This window comes from Ambystoma mexicanum, chromosome 6p, assembly GCF_040938575.1.
Source record: "Ambystoma mexicanum isolate Mex_15411 chromosome 6p, UKY_AmexF1_1, whole genome shotgun sequence".
In the NCBI taxonomy this organism is placed as follows: Eukaryota; Metazoa; Chordata; class Amphibia; order Caudata; family Ambystomatidae; genus Ambystoma; species Ambystoma mexicanum.
Window position 1 is genome coordinate 155,907,563 of NC_090935.1, and position 19,236 is coordinate 155,926,798.

General features: G+C 51.5%; 1 protein-coding gene across 11 annotated transcripts in view; it reads left to right on the forward strand.

Moving 5' to 3' along the window:
- UBAP2 (ubiquitin associated protein 2) overlaps positions 1–19,236 on the forward strand; it is a 1,758,279-nt gene that overhangs the window by 1,229,680 nt on the left and 509,363 nt on the right. For all 11 annotated transcript variants that reach the window (XM_069626852.1, XM_069626853.1, XM_069626850.1 and 8 more), the window contains one exon: positions 5,908–5,999. In XM_069626852.1, coding sequence (XP_069482953.1) covers positions 5,908–5,999 — 92 coding nt within the window. The remainder of the gene's footprint in view (positions 1–5,907; positions 6,000–19,236) is intronic.

Sequence of the window (19,236 nt, forward strand, 5' to 3'; positions counted from 1 at the left end):
GTTCTTGGGGCCTCACTAGGTGAGGGGATGAAGCATAATGATTCTCCCTAACACAAGCCTCATCAGAAGACTTATAGAATAACCTGACAGATGTTTTATACATAAAATACTTAGTTCTCCAGCATGGGGTCTGGCATTGATTCACATGCTCCTGAATATTCCCCGTCGTCTGGCTGGGAATCCTTGGTAAAGAAAACATCAGTATCAGTTTTGTTTCTGATCTGTCTTTCTCAGTAGTAACCAATCACTCGTCTCTGGGTCATACTGCCCCCAGCCAATGACTGCCCTCTCCCTAAGCCCCACCTCTGGTAGCCATCTTCAGATTTTTACCGCACGCTCAAGTGTTGGGAGTCCTCGTGTTTAGCTCTTGAGCTTTTGCTGCGTTTTCGTGCTTTTTTCAAAGAGAATTTCTAATTTTTCTGTCAAATAGAGCCTCAAGCTCCACCGTCTCTACATCCGATTAACGGGTATCCGCGTCGGATATTTTTCTACGCCCCTCAAGGGTGAAGATTTCGTCGAGTTGCGTTTCTTGGGGGATTCCAGAAGTTCTTCGGCCTACCCGGACATGGCCCAGGAGAAAGGAAGCTCGACGCCCGGAAAGCTGTTCAAGGTTTGCCCTGGATGCCAGCTACAGAATGTGTTCGAGGACAAGCATTCAAAATGTCTCTACTGCCTTTATGAGGATAAAACGCACGTGGAGAAGGACTGTGCGTTTTGCAGGACCATGTCGGAACGGACCATCAGGGACCGACGCCTTTGTCTCTCCAACTGGCTGGAAGGAGAAAGTTAGTCAGGTGAGAAGTAGTAGTCAGAGCGGTCTTCTAGGTCCTGTGAGGGCGCCCCGGCGATGGGGTCCCAACAGAAGGCAAAGCACCGCGTGTCCGCGGGCACAGGGAGTGCCGAACGGTCGGGCTCTTCGGCTGCCAGGCGGGGCGCACCTTCCCCGACACCACCAACCACTAGCCAACGCTCTGGTTCGGGGAAGAGGAAATCCGAGAACCCGGGTAAGCCTTTGGAGAGGCCCCGGTCGATCTCGAAGGATTCGGCCGAGGGGGAGCGAGGCGGTGACCCTCCAAGGTGAAGGCCTCAAGCGCGCCTAAGGCGGTGAAGGCCTTGATTCACCCGGACAAGGCCTCTATCGAGGGAGGCGCGGCGGCCCTGGCACAGCCTGTGGAGGCTACACCAGTGGAGACGACCTCAGGGCCCAGAGTCTCCCTGCCTCCGCGGAGGGAAGCCTCTTTCAGACCCATCGAAAAGACCCCTGTGAAGACCCCGGCGGAAAAAAGAGGGGGGGCGGTGAACATTGTGGACACAGACACAACATCCGAGGAGGAGCTGGCAGAAGTCCTAAAGGGCCTCGACGAGGGCATCGAAGAGGCCCGTCCCCACGGGAGAGATCCCGACAAGGGTGACGGTGAGAGTGACGGCGGCACCGGCGAGGGTCCTAGTCAGCCGTCGCTTCCGGAGCCGCAGGATAACTCGGCGGCCATTTTGTTGGCAATACAATCCTTATGTTCAGAGATAAGGACGAGATTGCCCTTACCACCGACAGAGGACCAGGTCTGACGGAGGAAACAAAGCCGGTCCTGGCGGGAAGCCCCCTGAACAAGAGAATGACGGATCCACCCAGCCCCGCCTTCTCAGCCCTCGAGGCCTGCTCGGCCTTTACCCACGTCCCAGTCCCTGGGGATGAAACGGGAACAGACACGACGGGTACCGCCGACGACGGGACGGAGCTCCCGTCACCAGCCCGGGTCTCCCCATCCGATGAGATCGGATCTTTCCATGCAATGATCGCCAGGGCATCGGAGCTTATTCAGCTCTGCCCCGAAGAGAAGGAAGGAAGGAAGGTTTCCTTTACCAACAGCGTGAGGCCAGGAGGAAGTCTGTCCTCGCCGTGCCTCTCCTGGATGACATCTGGGACGAGGGTCTCACCCTTCTCAAGAAACCTTTTACAAAGCCTGCCAAGAAGGATCGGTACGAGAAGAAGTACCAGGTCCCCGACGCTGCCCCTTTGTGCCTTCGGGCACAACCTACCCTGGACTTGGTCGTCTCAGCGGCGGCCAAGAAGAAAGCGGGGGGGGCATCGGTCTCAACGTCAACTTCCCCGCCAGAAGGCGAAGCGAAGAAGCTGGACGCAATGGGACGACGAGTTATCTCATCGGCGGCAACAACGATTAAGGTGGCCAACGCCCTCGCGATCTAGGCCCGCTGCGACAGGGAGTTATGGTACAAGATAACCCCACTGTTGGACTTGGATGATAAGAGGGCCGAGGCCCTGGAGATCTTGCAAGAAGGCAAAGTGGCGTCGGACCACGACATTACGGTGGCAACGGACATTCCCGACACCGGTTTCCGCCAGCTAGGCAACTGCGTTTGCCTTAGACGACGAGGTTGGCTCAAGGCGACGGTTTTCCGCCAGGATGTACAAGCCAAAGTGCTGGACATGCCGTTCGACGGGAACAACCTGTTTGGGAAAACGGTGGATGAGTCCCTCCAAGCCATCAAGGCGGACAGACTGCTAGGGCCCTAGGCGTTCCGAAAGGACAGCCTCCGTTGCTGGGGAACGCCAGAGGCAAGAAGAGTGCCTCCAATAGATTCGGCGGTGGCGCCAAGCGGCCTGCTCCTCGTCGCAGGAAGCCTATAGAGGACGAGGCAAGTCGGGGGGCCCCGCCATCATCGCCAGGGAGGCCAAGGCGGCAAGTCGTCCGCCAAGCAATATTGAACGACAGCGGGGTCGGGCCCCCACCGAAGCACCCCGGTGGGAGGCCGGCTGGCGAAGTTTGTCAGCGTGTCCATCTCCACTGACCGTTGGGTGCTGCACGCCCTGGCCCAGGGGCACGCCCTCGAATTTCTAAAAAAGTGCCCCCGCATTCCACCCGTGGTCAGGGAGGAAAATCACGTCCCTCAACTACTTTTTGAGGTGAGGACGTTGCTCAGGAAAGGTGCCATCGAGCTCGTCCCGAAGAGGCTCCGGGGCTCCGGAGTATACTTCCTAGTAAAAAAGACCGGAGGATGGCGCCCCATCCTGGGCCTGCGACGGCTGGACAAGTACATCAAGGCACAGAAGTTCTGGATGGTCCCCCCTCCAGCACGTGCTGAGACAACTGGAGGAGGGCGATTTCCTGTCGTCGTTGGATTTGAAGGATGGCGTACTTCCACATCCCCATTCTGAAAGGTCACCGAAAGTTCCTCAGCTTCGTGGTCCAAGGACGGCACTACCAGTTCAAGGCCCTCCCATTCGTATTGAAGTCGGCACCCAGGGTGTTCACCAAGTGCCTTGCACCGGTGGCAGCACGGCTGCGCCTGCAGGGGAACCACATCTACCGTTACCTGGACGACTGGCTCATCCGGGCAGGGACAAGGGAGCTCGCTGTGGATCATACAGCAAAGAATGTCCAGCTGCTCTCGGACCTGGGATTCTCCATCAACTTTCCCAAATCCCACCTGATCCCGTCGCAAGTCGCACCGTTTCTGGGAGCAAAGCTCGACACAGTGGCGCGCCTGGCCGACTCACTCAGCAGGGAGTTGCGCTCTTGCCACGAGTGGGAACTACATCAGGATCAAGTGGATCGACTCTTCCGACGATGGGGAAAACCCCAGATAGACCTGTTCACGACGAACTCCAAGTTCCTTTATACGTTCCCTCCATTGCCATTGCTGCTCCAACTCGTCAACCAGCTCAAGAAGTCCGGTGCAGGATGTTCCTGGTCTCACCGGCGTGGCCGAGGCAGATCTGGTTCCCGGACCTTCTGGACTTGTCAGCGTCCCCACCAGTCAAGCTGCCGACGGACGCAGATCTTCTCTCCAGAGAAGGAGGCGCCATACTTCATCACGACCCGGAGTCTCTGAACTTGCAGGCCTGGCTCCTGCAGCGCTAGAGTTTGGAGGCTACCATATCCTGGTTGACTGCAGAGAGGTCCTTGCAAAAGCCAGGGCGTCCTCAACTCTCAAGTGCTACGGACATAAGTGAAAGAGGTTCTCGTCTGGTGCCATGCACAGAAGATTAACCCTCTACGGATTACGGCCCCTCAAGTGCTGCCGTACCTACTGTCGCTGGCCAAGTCTGGACTGACTCACGCCTCCAAGTTACATCTGGCTGCGATCTCCTGATACACCAGAACCACAGGACGGGCGTCCTTGTGGTCCCATTGCCTGGTGAAGGAATTGATGAAGGGACTGTTCCGATCGTTCCCGCCGGTGAAGGCCCCGGCCCCGGCGTGGGAACTCAATGTGGTGCTGAACAGGCTCATGCGGGCGCCATTCGAGCCCCTGCATTCGACGCTGCTGAAATTCCTGTCGTGGAAGACTGCGTTTCTTGTGGCCATCTCCTCCGCACGGGGAGTGGGATAGATCCAGGCCCTATCCTGCAAGCCTCCATACTTGACTTTTCACGACACGAGGGTGGTGCTGAGGACGCACCCCTCGTTTATGCCCAAGGTGCCGTCGGACTTCCACCTCAACGAGGTGTTACCGGTTTTCTTCCAGTTGCCTTCATCTCCGGCCGAGTGGACTTTGCACTCGCTGGATGTGGCTAGAGCGCTGCCGTTCTACGTGGACCGTACAAAGAGTTTGCGGAAGACATCACAGCTGTTTGTGAACTTTGGACCTGTGAACCAAGGGAAGGCTCTCTCAAAGGCTTCCATTTCCAGATGGCTCTCTGGCTGCATCATGCATTTTCATGGGTTGGCAAACCGACTGTTGCCCGGCCGTCCGAGAGCCCACTCGACCAGAGCGATCGCTGCTACCACAGCGTTCTTGTCTGGTGTGCCCCTGCTGGACATCTGCAGGGATGCTATGTGGAGGTCGACGCACACCTTAACGAGATTCTACTGCGTCGACCGGGATTCCAGGGAGGAGTCCAGAGTCGGCCAGGCAGTGCTGCGCAACCTGTTCGCTTAAGGTGAGCCTGGTGAGGAGGTAAGAGATGCTTAATGTTGAATTTTATGTAATGCTTAATGTTGAGCATTGCCACCACCCGTGGTTGTGCATTTATGTACTGCTATGTATTCTTATATTCATGAGCATGTGAATCCATGCCAGACCCCATGCTGGAGAAGGAACAAGTTATTTACCTGTAACTGTTGTTCTCCAGCATGGGTCTGGCATGGATTCACATGCAAACCCTCCCTCCTGCCCCTCTACGGCTCTTCACTTGGTCATACTCCCACTTTGCGTGCTACCAAATCTGAATATGGCTGCCAGGGGAGAGGCTTAGGGAGAGGGGCTTAGGGAGAGGGCAGTCATTGGCTGGGGGCAGTATGACCCAGAGACCAGTGATTGGTTACTACTGAGAAAGACAGATCAGAAACTAAACTGATTTTTTCTTTACCGAGGATTCCCAGCCTGACGACGGGGCATATTCATGAGCATGTGAATCCATGCCCCAGACCAACAGTTACAGGTAAGTAACTTGTTCCTTCTTACTCTAATTTGAATAATGGAAGATTGTATCTGCTCTAGTTTAACTTTCTAGTTTCTGCAAACACTGACTATTTGATTGTATTTGTAGTCCTGTCTCTAGAATCATATGCACGCTGTTCCACATATTTCATTCTGGCCCATGATTTCTCAGTTATTTGGCTATGGAAATGTGTACCTTATTAATGGAAATATTGAGGATTAGAGCTAAAAGGTTGCATAAGTGCATCATTTCTTGTTCGCTTATTGGTCAGAAACACCATCACTTTTAAAGCCTGCAAACCCACACCTGTGGCCTATCTAAAACTCTAAAGGTTTTGGTAACTGACTGGGAAGTTGCGGGCAATCAATGTTTGGTCTTAGCTGTATACAAGTCTGGTCATGGGCTCTCTGCATCACTTAGTGTTTGGTAATTGTGTGAAGTACAGGGCAACAGTGTGGGAGTCAATGGGGCTATTTAAAACCTTTTATATTTTGATTTTGCAGGGAAAGCTCCACCCAATCTGCCTCAAGGTGTACCACCATTGTTGCATAGCCAGTATATCATGGGCCCTGGAGGACTTCTACCTGCCTACCCAGTAAGCAATTCCATTGTTTTGTTAGAGATACAATTATGCTACTGTCACTGTTAATATTGTCTTAATTATGCACTGTGATAGTTGTTAGAAACCTTGGCCAGTGGTAAAGAGCATGTTTCATCCAAGTATGTGGCACTGTTAAGTAGAATGCTCAGAAATGTGCTAATTCTTTTCTGCCTTCGAGACCCCCCAGCTCTTTTTGCTGGACTTTAGGACTTTTAAATTCTAACCTGGAGAGAATGAGACCTTTTTTCCACTCTCTCGTGTATTTACTGTGATTTAGACCCTGTTTCGTTTTCACTTTGGAGTCTGACAAACTAAAGTAACCAAGAAGATAAGAGACGCATGCAGACATTTTGCAACTCTGTGAAGCGACCACTGCTGTCCTGCCCCTATTTTCTGTGTGATACAGGAACTCCAAACAGGACGTCTGGCCTTTGACTAGTGGGATCAACCACTCCCAAGGCAAACATTGATTTGAGCAATCTCCTGTGAGTCTCCAGTGCTGCTGAACCACAATACCAGGAGACCCATTGTCCATTTCTAGTGCATCGTCGTGGAAAGGCTGAATGCTCTGGAGAGGTCTCAGAAATGTGTGAATTCCTCTCTACCTTAGAAAACCCCAGCACTTTTGCTGGACTCTAGGACTTTTTAATTTTTCCCACACTCTCGTGTATTTTTCTGTGATTTGAACACTGTTTCTTTTGGGTTTGGAGTTTGACAAACTCCATAGGCATCATCTTTTCATTGACACACAGCACCTTCAGTGCAGTGCCACAGGGAAGTCTTTCAGATTTCCCAACGGTTTAAATACCTTCTCTTGGATAAACAGTTCAAGAGCAGTAAAATTAAATTGGCTTTACTTACATTTTGTAACTTTCTAGACCCAGTACACACTATCTTACCATAGGGTGCTGGAGGGGTTACCTAGCATCCCGTTTGTCTAGTTTCTCATGTAACATTTTTGTTACCTATTCTAAAATTAAAGGCTGGTGGCAGTGGTTTAGTTTTTACTACCATTGAGTGTTTTTACTGCGGCCTGCATTCGCAGCTGCAGTAAGGCACCCACAGGTACCCATTTAGTTAAAATGGCCAAGGTATTCTTTTTTCACCATTTCTTGCTGGAATGGTCCTTCTTGAGATTTACTCTGCGCGGCAAACCAAGTTTGGTCCCTTTGTTTGTTTTCGTCTTTGGCTGGGTTCACGAGTGAAGCCCGCCTCTGGCTCCAGCATGTCTGGCAAGTGCAGGAAGTGAGGGAGGTACCAGAAACTCACTGTGCTTAATCCTCTTGGTTACAGGAATGCACCCAAAGGTGATTGGCCTGGCTGACTGTCTGGCAGGGACAGCCACCCTGCTTGGTGACTGACAGCTAGGCTGGAATGAATGGGAGAAACCTGCATAAAAGGCAAGGCATTTTGGCTTGAAAGGCAGAGTCGACCACTGGACAAAGGAATCCAAAGAAGAACTTGGAAGAGACGCCTGCTGCAACTCCTGGACCGTTGGTTTGCCCGGTGACGCCCTGCTGCTGTGCTGAAACTTCGAATTCGCCTCAACTAGAGAAGACCTGCAAAGGACAACTTCTCCCCTTGAGTTGATGGGACCAAGCGACCCCTAAACGAGCTCATCTGGAAATCCTCTCTGAGCTGGCTATACTTCCATTGCTGCTGCAGGAACTTAAGTGCCAGGGAGAGGAACACCAAAACCGAGTGAGTGTCTTTAAGTCGGACCCGAGCTCCAGGAAGATCTTCCGTGCTCCCAGGAAGCAGGACTGACCGAGCCTAAGCCACCTCAACAGAGTACTGGACCCCAGATGCGAGGAAAGTCCAGAGTGGTGTCCGAGAGACTGCGGTGGTGCTATTTGCTATAGACGCAATGAGCTTAAACCGCCGAGGGCAGCTCAATTGAAATTTGCCCGTTGCTGCCGCCTACTTTCCCATTGTAGTGCAGGAGTCCACAGACGTCCCCCCGACAGAGGCCCAGTAAAAGGATATGCCGACCTACACAGGAACAAAACCCAGCTGGAACCATTTCTTCTAAACAAAGGTACTGTTAAACTAAGGGGACTTAACTCTTGTTGTTTAGCCTTAAAGGAATAGTGCCATCAAAAGTGGTATTGGCTCAAAGGATGGGCCATCATCAAAAATATATATAAAAAACGTTCATTAAGGAAGTTCCTATGTAAACTTTTGAGAAAATGATGCTCAAAGTCAAAGATTTAAAGCACTAGGGGGCATCCATTTTGTGCTTATGTTCTGCCCTTGCGGCACTAATGAAGCAAAAGCCAGCCATCTGTAATAAACAAAAGCTACCAGGTGGCTTTTGCTTCATTGTTGCCAGAGAGCAGAGACTAACATAGGCTGCTGCTGGTAAGTGCTTGAAATGTCCTTCTTTTTTAAAAGCACTGCAAAATAAATGCTGCGGTTTTCTTTCTAACTTAGAAATAAAACCGCAGCATTTATTGACAACGTATTTGTTTGCTGTGGCTTCAGCTTTGAGTCTGGGCTCTTCCCGGTCAGGGGAGCCCAGGAGACTCAAAGCTGAAGTCACTGCAAACATAAGGTATGCTGTGGTTTTCTTTCTACGTTTCACAGAGCCCGAGAAACGTAGAAAAAATACTGCAGCATTTACAAATACAACAAAGTTGTATTTCTGACTGCAGCGGCTTTAGCTTGGAGTCTCATGGACTCCCCCGACCCAGGTGGAACACAGGAGACTTAAAACTAAAGTCGCCAGAGTCAGAAATAAAACATATTTGTGATTGCCATGTTTTTCCAGCCGCAGCAATCAGAAAAACAACATTGTATTTATAATTGCAGCGTCTTTTGCTTTTTGCCTTTCATTTTACGTTTTCTGGGCTTGTGGAGCACCGAAAACATAAAATGAAAGTGAAGGCAGACCCACCCCCCCTCACCCCCAAGCTCATATACATCTATGCTCTGGCTGCAGTAAGCAAAAGCTCCCAGTTGGGGGCTTTTGCTGCTTGTTTAGTGCTGCCAGAGCAGAGCTTAACATGAGCTGAGGAGGCTGCCTGAAATGGATGCTTCCATGTAAACGCTTTGAGCCTCGTTTGCTGAAAAGTTTACACAAGAACTTTCATTCAAATTGTTTAATGCATGTTTTTCATTATTGCCAATCTGTTGGGACCTAATATTTTTGAGCACACTATTCCTTTAATTGTTCTCAGTTGAGACTTATCTTGGTTGCTGTTGCAGAGTTGCTTGCAGCTGTGCCCCTCACAAGCCTCCCTGCTCGTGGCCCTACAGTGATTCATTTTCTACAAAGACTTCTAAAACATTGTGCCTGACTTTTACTTACCTGCAAGAAGTGCTTCAGCTCACCTAGGTTTTTGCTCAATTAACATTGGCTGGCCTGGCTCCCTGAAAGACTCTTCTTACCTCCAGCAAGGGTTAATTTACTTAGCCTGGGGCTGGGTTCAAAAGTACTTACCTGCTTCAGATTATTTGTTTAACCTTTGTTTTATTCCTAAACCCTTTTCTTTGACACCAACTTAGTATTACTCTAAATGTGCCAGTGATATATTAATGTCCTAGTTATTTAAGTCACCTCAGGCGGTAGGAAGAATCTGTGTGCCATCCCAAACGGGTACTTGCTGATTTAGAGAAACCAAGAATGAGTATTTTTTTCATTTCTCCATCATGGGGTCTGGCATGGATTCACATGCTCATGAATATTCCCTGTCAGGCCGGGAATCCTCGCTAAAGAAAAAATCAGTATCACTATCAGTTTTGTTTCTGATCTGTCTTTCTTAGTAACCAATCACTGATCTCTGGGTCATACTGCCCCCAGCCAATGACTGCCCTCTCCCTAAGCCCCTCCCCTGGCAGCCATCCTCAGATTTCTACCGCATGCTCAAGTGTTGAGTCCTCGTGTTTAGCTCTCGAGCTTTTTCCTGCATTTTTGAGCTTTTTCAAAGAGATTTTCTCATTTTTCGGTCAAATAGAGCCTCAAGCTCCACCGTGTCTACATCCGATCAACGGGGGCCCGTTTCGGATTTTCTACGCCCCTCAAGGGTGAGGTTTTCGTCGAGTTACGCTTCTTGGAGGAGTCCAGAAGTTTCTGCGGCCTACCCGGACATGGCCCAGGAGAAAGGAAGCTCGACGCCCTGAAAGCTGTTCAGGGTTTGCCCTGGATGCCAGCTGCAGAATGTGTTAAAGGAGGCCGAGCACTCGAAATGTCTCTACTGCCTTCATGAGGACAAAACTCACGTGGAGAAGGAGTGTGCGTTTTGCGGGAACATGTCGGAACGGACCATCAGGGACCGACACCTTCGTCTCTCCAACTGGCTGGAAGGAAAGAGCCCATCAGGTGAGAAGAAGTAGTCCGAGCGGTCTTCTAAGTCCTGTGAGGGCGCCCCGGCGATGGGGGCCCAACAGAAGGCAAAGCACCGCAAGTCCGCGGGCACCAGGAGCGCTAAACGGTCGGGCTCCTTGCCTGCCAGGCAGGGCGCTTCCTCTCCAGCACCATCAACCACGAGCCAACGCTCTGCCTCAGGAAAGAGGAAGGCCGGTGGCCACGGCGAGGTTCCTAGTCAACCGTCGCGCCCGTCGCTTCTGGAGCCGCAGGACAACTCGGCGACCATTTAGTTGGCAATACAATCCTTATGTTCGGAGATGAGGATGAGATTGCCCCTACCGCCGACAGAGGAGGCGGAACGAGGCCCGACGGAGGCGCCAGAACCAGGCCCGTCGGGAAGTCCCCCAAACAAGAGAAGACGGACCCATCCAGCCCTGCCTTTTCAGCCCTCGCGGCCTGCTCAGCCTTTGCCCACATCCCCCGTACCTGGGGATGACACTGGAACAGACACGGCCACGGATGACGACGACGGGACGGAGCTCCCATTGCCTCCAGCCCAGGCCTCCCCACCCAACGAGATTGGGTCTTTCCACGCTATGATCGCCAGGTCATCTGAGCTTTTTCAGCTCTGCCCCGAAGAGAAGGAAGGGTTTCTTTACCAACGGCACGAGGCCAAGAGAAAGACAGTCCTCGCCGTGCCTCTGCTGGATGACATCTGGGACGAGGGTCTCACCCTTCTCAAGAACCCGTCTGACGCCTGCCAAGAGGGATCGGTACGAGAAGTAGTACCGGGTCCCTGACGCGGAACCTTTGTGCCTTAGGGCGCAACCGACCCCTGACTCGGTCGTCTCAGCGGCGGCCAAGAAGAAAGCGGGGGGGGGGGGGCATCGGCCTCAACGTCAACTTCCCCGTCGGACGGCAAAGGAAGGAAGCTGGATACAATGGGACGACAAGTTCTCGTCGGCAGCAACAATGATTAAGGCGGCCAATGCCCTCGCGATCGTGGCCCGCTACGATAGGGAGTTATGGTACAAGATCGCCCCCTGTTGGACTTCCTACCGGACGACAAGAGGGCTGAGGCCCTGGAGATCTTGCAAGAAGGTGAGGTGGCGTCGGACCACACCATAACTGTGGCACCGGACATTGCCGACACCGGTTTCCGCCAGCTAGGCAACAGCGTTTTGCCTCAGACGACATGGGTGGCTCAAGGCGACGGATTTCCGCCAGGACGTACAAGCCAAGTTTTTGGACATGCCGTTAGACGGGAGCAACCTGTTTGGGAAAACAGTGGATGAGTCCCTCCAAGCCATCAAGGCGGCCGCGGAGACAGCTAAGGCCCTGGGAGTTCTCCAGCAACGAAGGCCATCCTTTCAGAGCTCCGGAGGCATGCAGGGTGCCTCCAAGGGATTCGGCGGTGGCTCCTCTATGTACCGCCAAGCGGCCCGCTCCTCGTCACAGGAAGCGGCAAGTCGGGTGGACCTCGCCGTCGTCGCCAGGGAGGCCAAGGCAGCAAGGCGTCCTCCAAGCAACATTGAACCGACTGTGGCGTCGGGGCCACCACCGAAGCACCCCGGTGGGAGGCCGGCTGGCGAAGTTCATCAGCGTGTGGGAGTCCATCTTCACCGACCGTTGGGTGCTGGACGCCCTGGCCCAGGGGCACGCCCTCGAATTTCTAAAAAAAAAAGTGCCCCCGAATTCCTCCCGTGGTCAAGAAAGAAAACCACGTCCCTCAACTGCTGTTGGAGGTAAAGGCGATGCTGAAGAAAGGTGCCATCGAGCTCGTCCCAAAGAGGCTCCTGGGTATACTCAAGGTACTTCCTCGTGAAAAAGAAGACAGGAGGGTGGCGACCCATCCTAGACCTGCGACGACTGAACCAAGTACATCAAGGCACAGAAGCATGTGCTGGGACAGCTGGAGGAGGGCGATTTCCTGTCGTCGTCGGATTTGGAGGATGCATACTTTCACATTCCCATTCTAAAAGGGCACCGGAAGTTCTTCAGGTTCGTGGTCCAAGGGCAGCACTACCTGTTCAAGGCCCTCCCGTTCAGATTGAATTCGGCACCCAGGGTTTTCACCAAGTGCCTTGCTCCAGTGGTGGCGGGGCTGCGCCTGCAGGGGATCCACGTGTACCCCTACCTGGACGATTGGCTCATCCGTGCAAGGACAAGGGAGCTCATCCGTAGAACAAACAGCGAAGACCGACCAGCTGCTCACGGACCTGGTGTTCTCCATCAACTTCCCTAAGTCCCACCTGGTCCCCTCTCAAGTCGCACTGTTTCTGGGAGCCAAGCTCGACACAGTGGTGCGTCTGGCCTCGCCGTCGGAGGAAAGGACAAAGGCCATCCTAGGCAAAGTGCAGCGTCTGCTGGCCACAGACGTGGCTAGAGTGAGGTCCATCAAGTCCCTCCTCGGGATGATGTCCTCTTGCATTTATCTTGTGCCCCTGTGCAGGCTTCGGATGCGCCCTCTGCAGGAGTTCTTTGACGCCCGCTGGATTCAAGCAACGGGCAGCTTCGAGGACAGGATCCCTCTCAACGACACCTTCCGACAAGCAATCCGGTGGTGGGTCGCCCGCGCTCATCTAGCGGCAGGGACAGACTTTCAGACCTTGGCCCACCAGGCGACGGTGACAACGGATGCCTCCCTGGATGGGTGGCTAGCCCACACCGGAGATCATCACGCGAGAGGCCTTTGGCTCCCGGAGGAGAAGCCGCTCCACATTAACATCCTGGATCTCCGTGCAGTGTTTTGGGCCCTTAGGTCCTTTCTCCCGTCCCTCAAGGGCAAGGTGGTGAGGATCTTCACCGACAACACCACCACGATGTTCTACACCGGGAAGCGGGGCGGAACCAGATCCCCGGCTCTATCCAAGAAAGCCCAGGACCTGTGGCATTGGGCCGTTGCTCAAGGGATGTTTCTGGTGCCGTTTCATCTGTCAGGGATAAAAAACACCATCGCCGACTCACTCAGCAGAGAGCTGCGCTCGTGCCACAAGTGGGAACTACGCCAGGATCAAGTGGGCTGACTCTTTCAGCGATGGGGCAAACCCCAGATCGACCTGTTCGCAACGGCGACAAACTCCAAGTGCCAGAGGTTCGCCAGCAGGTTTCCCCCAACCGGGGAGCATGGGTGATGCGTTCTCGTTCCCCTGGACCAGCCTGTTCCTATATGCTTGTTTGTTTGATAATGCTCTCCAAGCCCTTGGGCAGCTGGGCGCAACAATACAAGTAGACTCGAAACTTAGTTACAGTGCCTGACACAGGCTATTACAAAACAGAGGTAACTTACAACAAATGATACAAGTGATACAGTACATATAGGATCAAGATGGGTAAGCGTAGAAGAATACCGTCTTAACATATGTATAACATGATCAGCTAGATAAGGGTGAATATCGTTACATATCATTGTTGTGCAGCCATTTGAGAGTGTTACATCTAAATCTAGTGTAGGGTAATGGGCGTCTGAGGTCAGGTGGGAGTATGTTCCATGATTGTGCAGCTCTAACAGGCCAGCTAGATCCACCTGCTGTGGTAATTTTGAATCTCGGGACTGTGTTTCCTCCGTTGCCGTTGCTGCTCCGACTCATCAACCAGCTCAAGAGGTCCCGGTGCAGAATGATCCTCGTCGCACCGGCGTGGCCGAGACCGATCTGGTTCCCGGACCTTCTGGACTTGTCAGCGTCCCCACCAGTCAGGCTGTCGACGGACGCCGATCTTCTCTCCAGAGAAGGAGGCGCCATCCTTCATCACGACAGAGTCGCTGAACTTGCAGGCCTGGCTCCTGCAGCACTAGAGTTTGGAGGGTACGATATCCTGGATGACTGCAGAGAGGTTCTTGCAAAGGCAAGGGAGTGCTCAACTCTCAAGTGCTACGGACATAAGTGGAAGAGGTTCTGTGTCTGGTGCCGTGCACAGAAGATTAACCCACTGCAGATTACGGCCCCTCAAGTACTTCCGCTGGCCAAGGCTGGACTAGCTCACGCTTCCATCAAGATACATCTGGCGGCGATCTCCCGATACACCAGAACTACGGGACGGGCGTCCTTGTGGTCTCATCGCCTCGTGAAGGAATTTATGAAGGGACTGTTTCCGATCGTTCCCACCGGTGAAGGGTCCTGCCCCGGCGTGGGAACTCAACGTGGTGCTGTCTAGGCTCATGCGGGCGCCATTCGAGACTCTGTATTCGGCGCCGTTGAAGTTCCTGTCATGGAAGACAGAATTTCTTGTGGCCATCACCTCCGCTCGACGAGTGGGAGAGATCCAGGCCCTATCCTGCAAGCCTCCATACTTGACTTTTCACGACACGAGGGTGGTGCTGAGGACGCACCCCTCCTTTATGCCCAAGGTGCCGTCGGACTTCCACCTCAACGAGCCATTGGTGTTACCAGTTTTCTTCCCGTCGCCGGCAAAGAGGACTTTGCACTCGCTGGATGTGGCTAGAGCGCTGAAGTTCTACGTGGACCGCACGAAGAGTTTTCGGAAGAAGTCACAGCTATTTGTGAACTTTGGACCTGTGAACCAAGGGAAGGCTCTCTCGAAGGCTTCCATTTCCAGATGGCTCTCTGGCTGCATCATGCACTGTCACCGGTTGGCAAACCGACCGTTGCCCGGCCGTGCGAGAGCCCATTCGACCAAAGCGATCGCTGCTACCACGGCGTTCTTGTCTGGTGTGCCCCTGCAGGACATCTGCAGGGCTGCTAGGTGGCGGTCGACGCACACCTTCACGAGATTCTATTTTGTCGACCGGGATTCCAGGGAGGTGTCCAGAGTCGGCCAAGCAGTGCTGCGCAACCTGTTCGCCTGAAGGTGGGCCTGGTGAGGAGGTAAGAGTGCTTAATTTTGAGTTTATGTAATGCTTGATGTTGAGCCTTTGCCACCTCCCGTGGTTGTGCATGTGTGTACTGCTATGTATTCTTATATTCATGAGCATGTTAATCCATGCCAGACCCCATGCTGGAGAAGGAAGGAACAAGTTACTTAGCTGTAACTGTTGTTCTCCAGCATGGGTCTGGCATGGATTCACATGCGCACCCTCCCTCCTACCCCTCTGCGGCGCTTCACTTGGTCATACTGCCACTTTACGTGCTACCAAATCTGAGGATGGCTGCCAGGGGAGGGGCTTAGGGAGAGGACAGTCATTGGCTGGGGGCAGTATGACCCAGAGATCAGTGATTGGTTACTACTAAGAAAGACAGATCAGAAACAAAACTGATACTGATTTTTTCTTTACCGAGGATTCCCGGCCTGACAACGGGGAATATTAATGAGCATGTGAATCCATGCCAGACCCATGCTGGAGAACAATAGTTACAGGTAAGTAACTTGTTCCTTATTTTTTATCAAGTTTAGAAGTGTACATCAAATATAGGCAACAAATAGTTCAACGATAGGAATAGCAGAATGTGACGTCAATAACATAAACATTTTGTTTGAACATATTGTGGTGACAATGTTGAAGGATTCCCACCCTCCACCCCTTCACTTTTCACCCCAGGTTCAATCATTTGTCATCATCGTAAGTGGTGCCACGAATGGGACAATCTTGTTGCATTGAGTATGTACATTTCACATTTACATTGAATAATGTCACAGATGACATTCTGAGCCTGTTGAAGTTCTGTCGCGTAACATTGGTTTTGCACGCATTTGGTCATGTAACGTACTTGGTATGAAAGACGGTCCATGCTATGTCGACGGCTGCAGTTAGGCTAGCCATTCAATATAAATTTTGTGCTACGTTAATCCATTCAGTTTTCCTTTGGAGGAATTCCCTTTTCCAAAAGGTTGTAAGACATGCTCTGGCAACTAGAAGTAGACCATGAACCATCTTTGGTAATTAACTACATCATCATCACCATCTTCTTCTTCTAAGCTAAACTGGATTAGTAGTTTAGCTTACCACATCTAACTCCTTGATCCAGCTTAGGACTTCATCCCAGTATGCCTCAACAGCTGTGCACCCCCCACCACATGTGCCAGTAGTCTGCTTTCATCCCACATTTGTGCCAGCAGAATGGGTTTACTCCCTGGTACATATTTGTGCATCTGGCATATTGCTGTCAGTATTGGAGCTTGATACTGTGGAGTTTATACTGGCATGCAGTGGATGTTTGTGCGGTTTTCCTACATATCTGGAGGCAGGTGTGTGGGCTTAAGTCCTGTCCCAAATCGGTTTCCCATTTTGCTTTTTTGTTAAATGGGGCTCTCTCTGTTTCTACTATGGTATTGTATAATGCGCCTTTCAAACCACTGGCATCTAGGATCTTCTCAAATGAAGTGAATTCTCTTCATAACTTGTCCTTCCAGATTTCTCTAGTCTTGACCCCTTTGAGTTACAAATCTAGAAAGACTGTCAGTGGGCCCAGTCCGAATGCCTCTTCAAATCCTTGTATAGTAAGAAAAGTGCCCCCCTTCCATAGTTGTCCTGCTCTTTCCAGTCCGGCTTCATACCAGCCCTGGAACCTTTCTGGATTTGGGATGGCGTCTCGAATTCCCGGATCCCGTTAATGCCCCAAAGGGGATGGCCATGCTGTGATACCTCTCATTCCCTTTCCCTGTCTCCAGATATTCTATAGGGTTCCCAATATGGGGTGCTCTCGTATTTTCAGGAGTAATTTTGGCCTGGGTACCCATAGCCACTCTCCCACAGTCGAGGGGCGGAGGTGGTGTGTTGTCTTGGTCCATCCACTGTAAGTCTTTCTGTTGTCGAAGGTGTGGAATTAAAATTCTCAAGTGGGTGGCTTTGTAATACTGGTGTATATCTGGGAGCCCAATACCCCTCCACCCCCGCTATCTTTGGGAAGATGAAGCAGCGCACTGGGGACTCTAGGTTTTTTATTTTGCCACAAGAAGCATGGCAGGGAGATTTTAGTTGTCGCAAAATAGGTGTCAGGTATTTGAAGGTGGAGCATTTTGAATGGATACAATAATTTTGGTAGGATCACCATCTTGATGGCATTGAGCCGTCCCATTCATGAGATCGAGTTAAGGGGGGACGTTTGCCTCGTATAAATCTTTGAGATCTCTGGTGACATTGATGCCCAAGTATTGTAGCGTATCTAAGCTAATTTACATACCTAGGTGTGTAAAACGTTCCACCTCAGCGTCTCTTTTGTGTATGGGGATAATGACCGATTTACTGGCATTTGTTTTAAGTCCTGCCAGGCGGCTGTATGCCACAATGATCTCTATTGCAGCTGGAATAGATGTTAGTGGGTTTGTCACGTGCAGGTGCATGTCATCTGCATAAAGTCACAATTTGTAGACTTGACCTCCTACTGTGATTAACTCTACTTTTTAATCCTGTCTTAATTTTTGGGCGAGTGGTTCTAGCAAGAGGATAAAGAATATGGAGGATAGTGGGCATCCTTGCCTGTTCCCTCTATTGAGTTCGAACCGTCTTGAGTAACCTCCATTGACCGTAACGCAGGTCCTCGGAGCTTCGTCCCTAGGCCTATTTTTATGAGTACTTTGACTAGGAAGTCTCAGCCCACCCTGTCAAACGCTTTCTCAGCAACTGTCGAGAGCAGTGTGGGGTCCCCTTCTAACCTCTGTGCTTTGTTTATAAGATGAGTGTTTTTCTCATTGTGTCTGCCCCTGGCGTCTCACTTGGTCCGGGTGTATACATTTTGGTAAGTATCTTTCTATTCTGGCTGCGATTACTCTGGCGTATATTTTTGCCTCAATATTGAGGAGTGATATTGGTCGGTACAAACCATAGCATTTGGGTTCTCTGCCCTCTTTGGGTATCACTGGAAGGAGGGCCTGGGCAAATGACATGGGTGCTTCACCCAGCTCCAAGATGTCGTTAAAGAGTGTCACTAGGAAGGGGGTGAGGATCAGAGAAAATGTTTTAAAGAATCCGGAGGTGAAGCCATGGTCTCTGGGGGCCTTCCCCAACTTTAGGCGTCTGATGGCATTCTGTATTTCGATCAATCCCTCAGATTCTCAGTTTCTGCTTAGCAGAGTGAGGGGAGGTGTGATTCTTAGATGTGTCTACACTTTCGAATGGATTGTGTCCTTCCACGTATTCCTCATCTTAAATATGTTTGCCAGCTTGCTGCATCTTCGGGAAAAAAATTTCGCCAGAGGGCGCTGTGCTCGAGGCCGTGTAGCTTGGTCCCTCGAAGGCCACCATTGAGCGTCAACGTCATCTGTCGTATAAAGGGCTCGAGCCACGCCCATTGGATTTAGTTCCGTTTTTCCGAGCTTCTGCTTCGTGTTTCAAAACGGGCCGTCAGTTTTCTCATAAAAAATGTCTGCATCCTCAACTCCGACAACACCCAAGACGGGTTTTAAAAAGTGTCTGAAATGTGGAAGAAAGATGTCCATTACGATCCTCACCACAACTGCATTTGGTGCCTTAGTCCTGGTCGCCGGTCCGACGAGTGCGGGTCGTGTCAGGCAATGTCGAACAAGGCTCTTAAGGAACGCCAAGGCAAGCTAACGGTGACAGAGGAGTCTTTCAAGTCAGCAAAAAGACTAAAAGACTCGAGAGTCGAGAAAAAAATCCCGTCACAAGTCGCTCAAGGAAGTCTTCTTCCTCTTCATCTAAAAAATCGAAAAAGAAATGTCACAGATCTTTGTCCTCTTCTCCCTCCTCGCCCGAAAGGGTAAATTTATTATTCTTCTAAGCATGATTCCCCAAGAAAATGAGAGGCCTTTAGGGCTTCAATGCTAAATATTTTTGAGAAGGTGGCCCGACCCTCTCAAAGTTGCATGAAGAGCATGTCCCTGCCCACTCTAAAAGTGACAGAGGGAAATGTAAAACGACACAAGCTAAATCCGACAGTCGAGGGCATCCTCGGAGGATGATTCTCCAGCGCCTCATGAAACAATACAGAAACCTTTGGCACACACATCAAGTATGACAGAGGACAAAAAGGCGTCCTCATCGTCGAAGTCTGGTATCGACTCGAC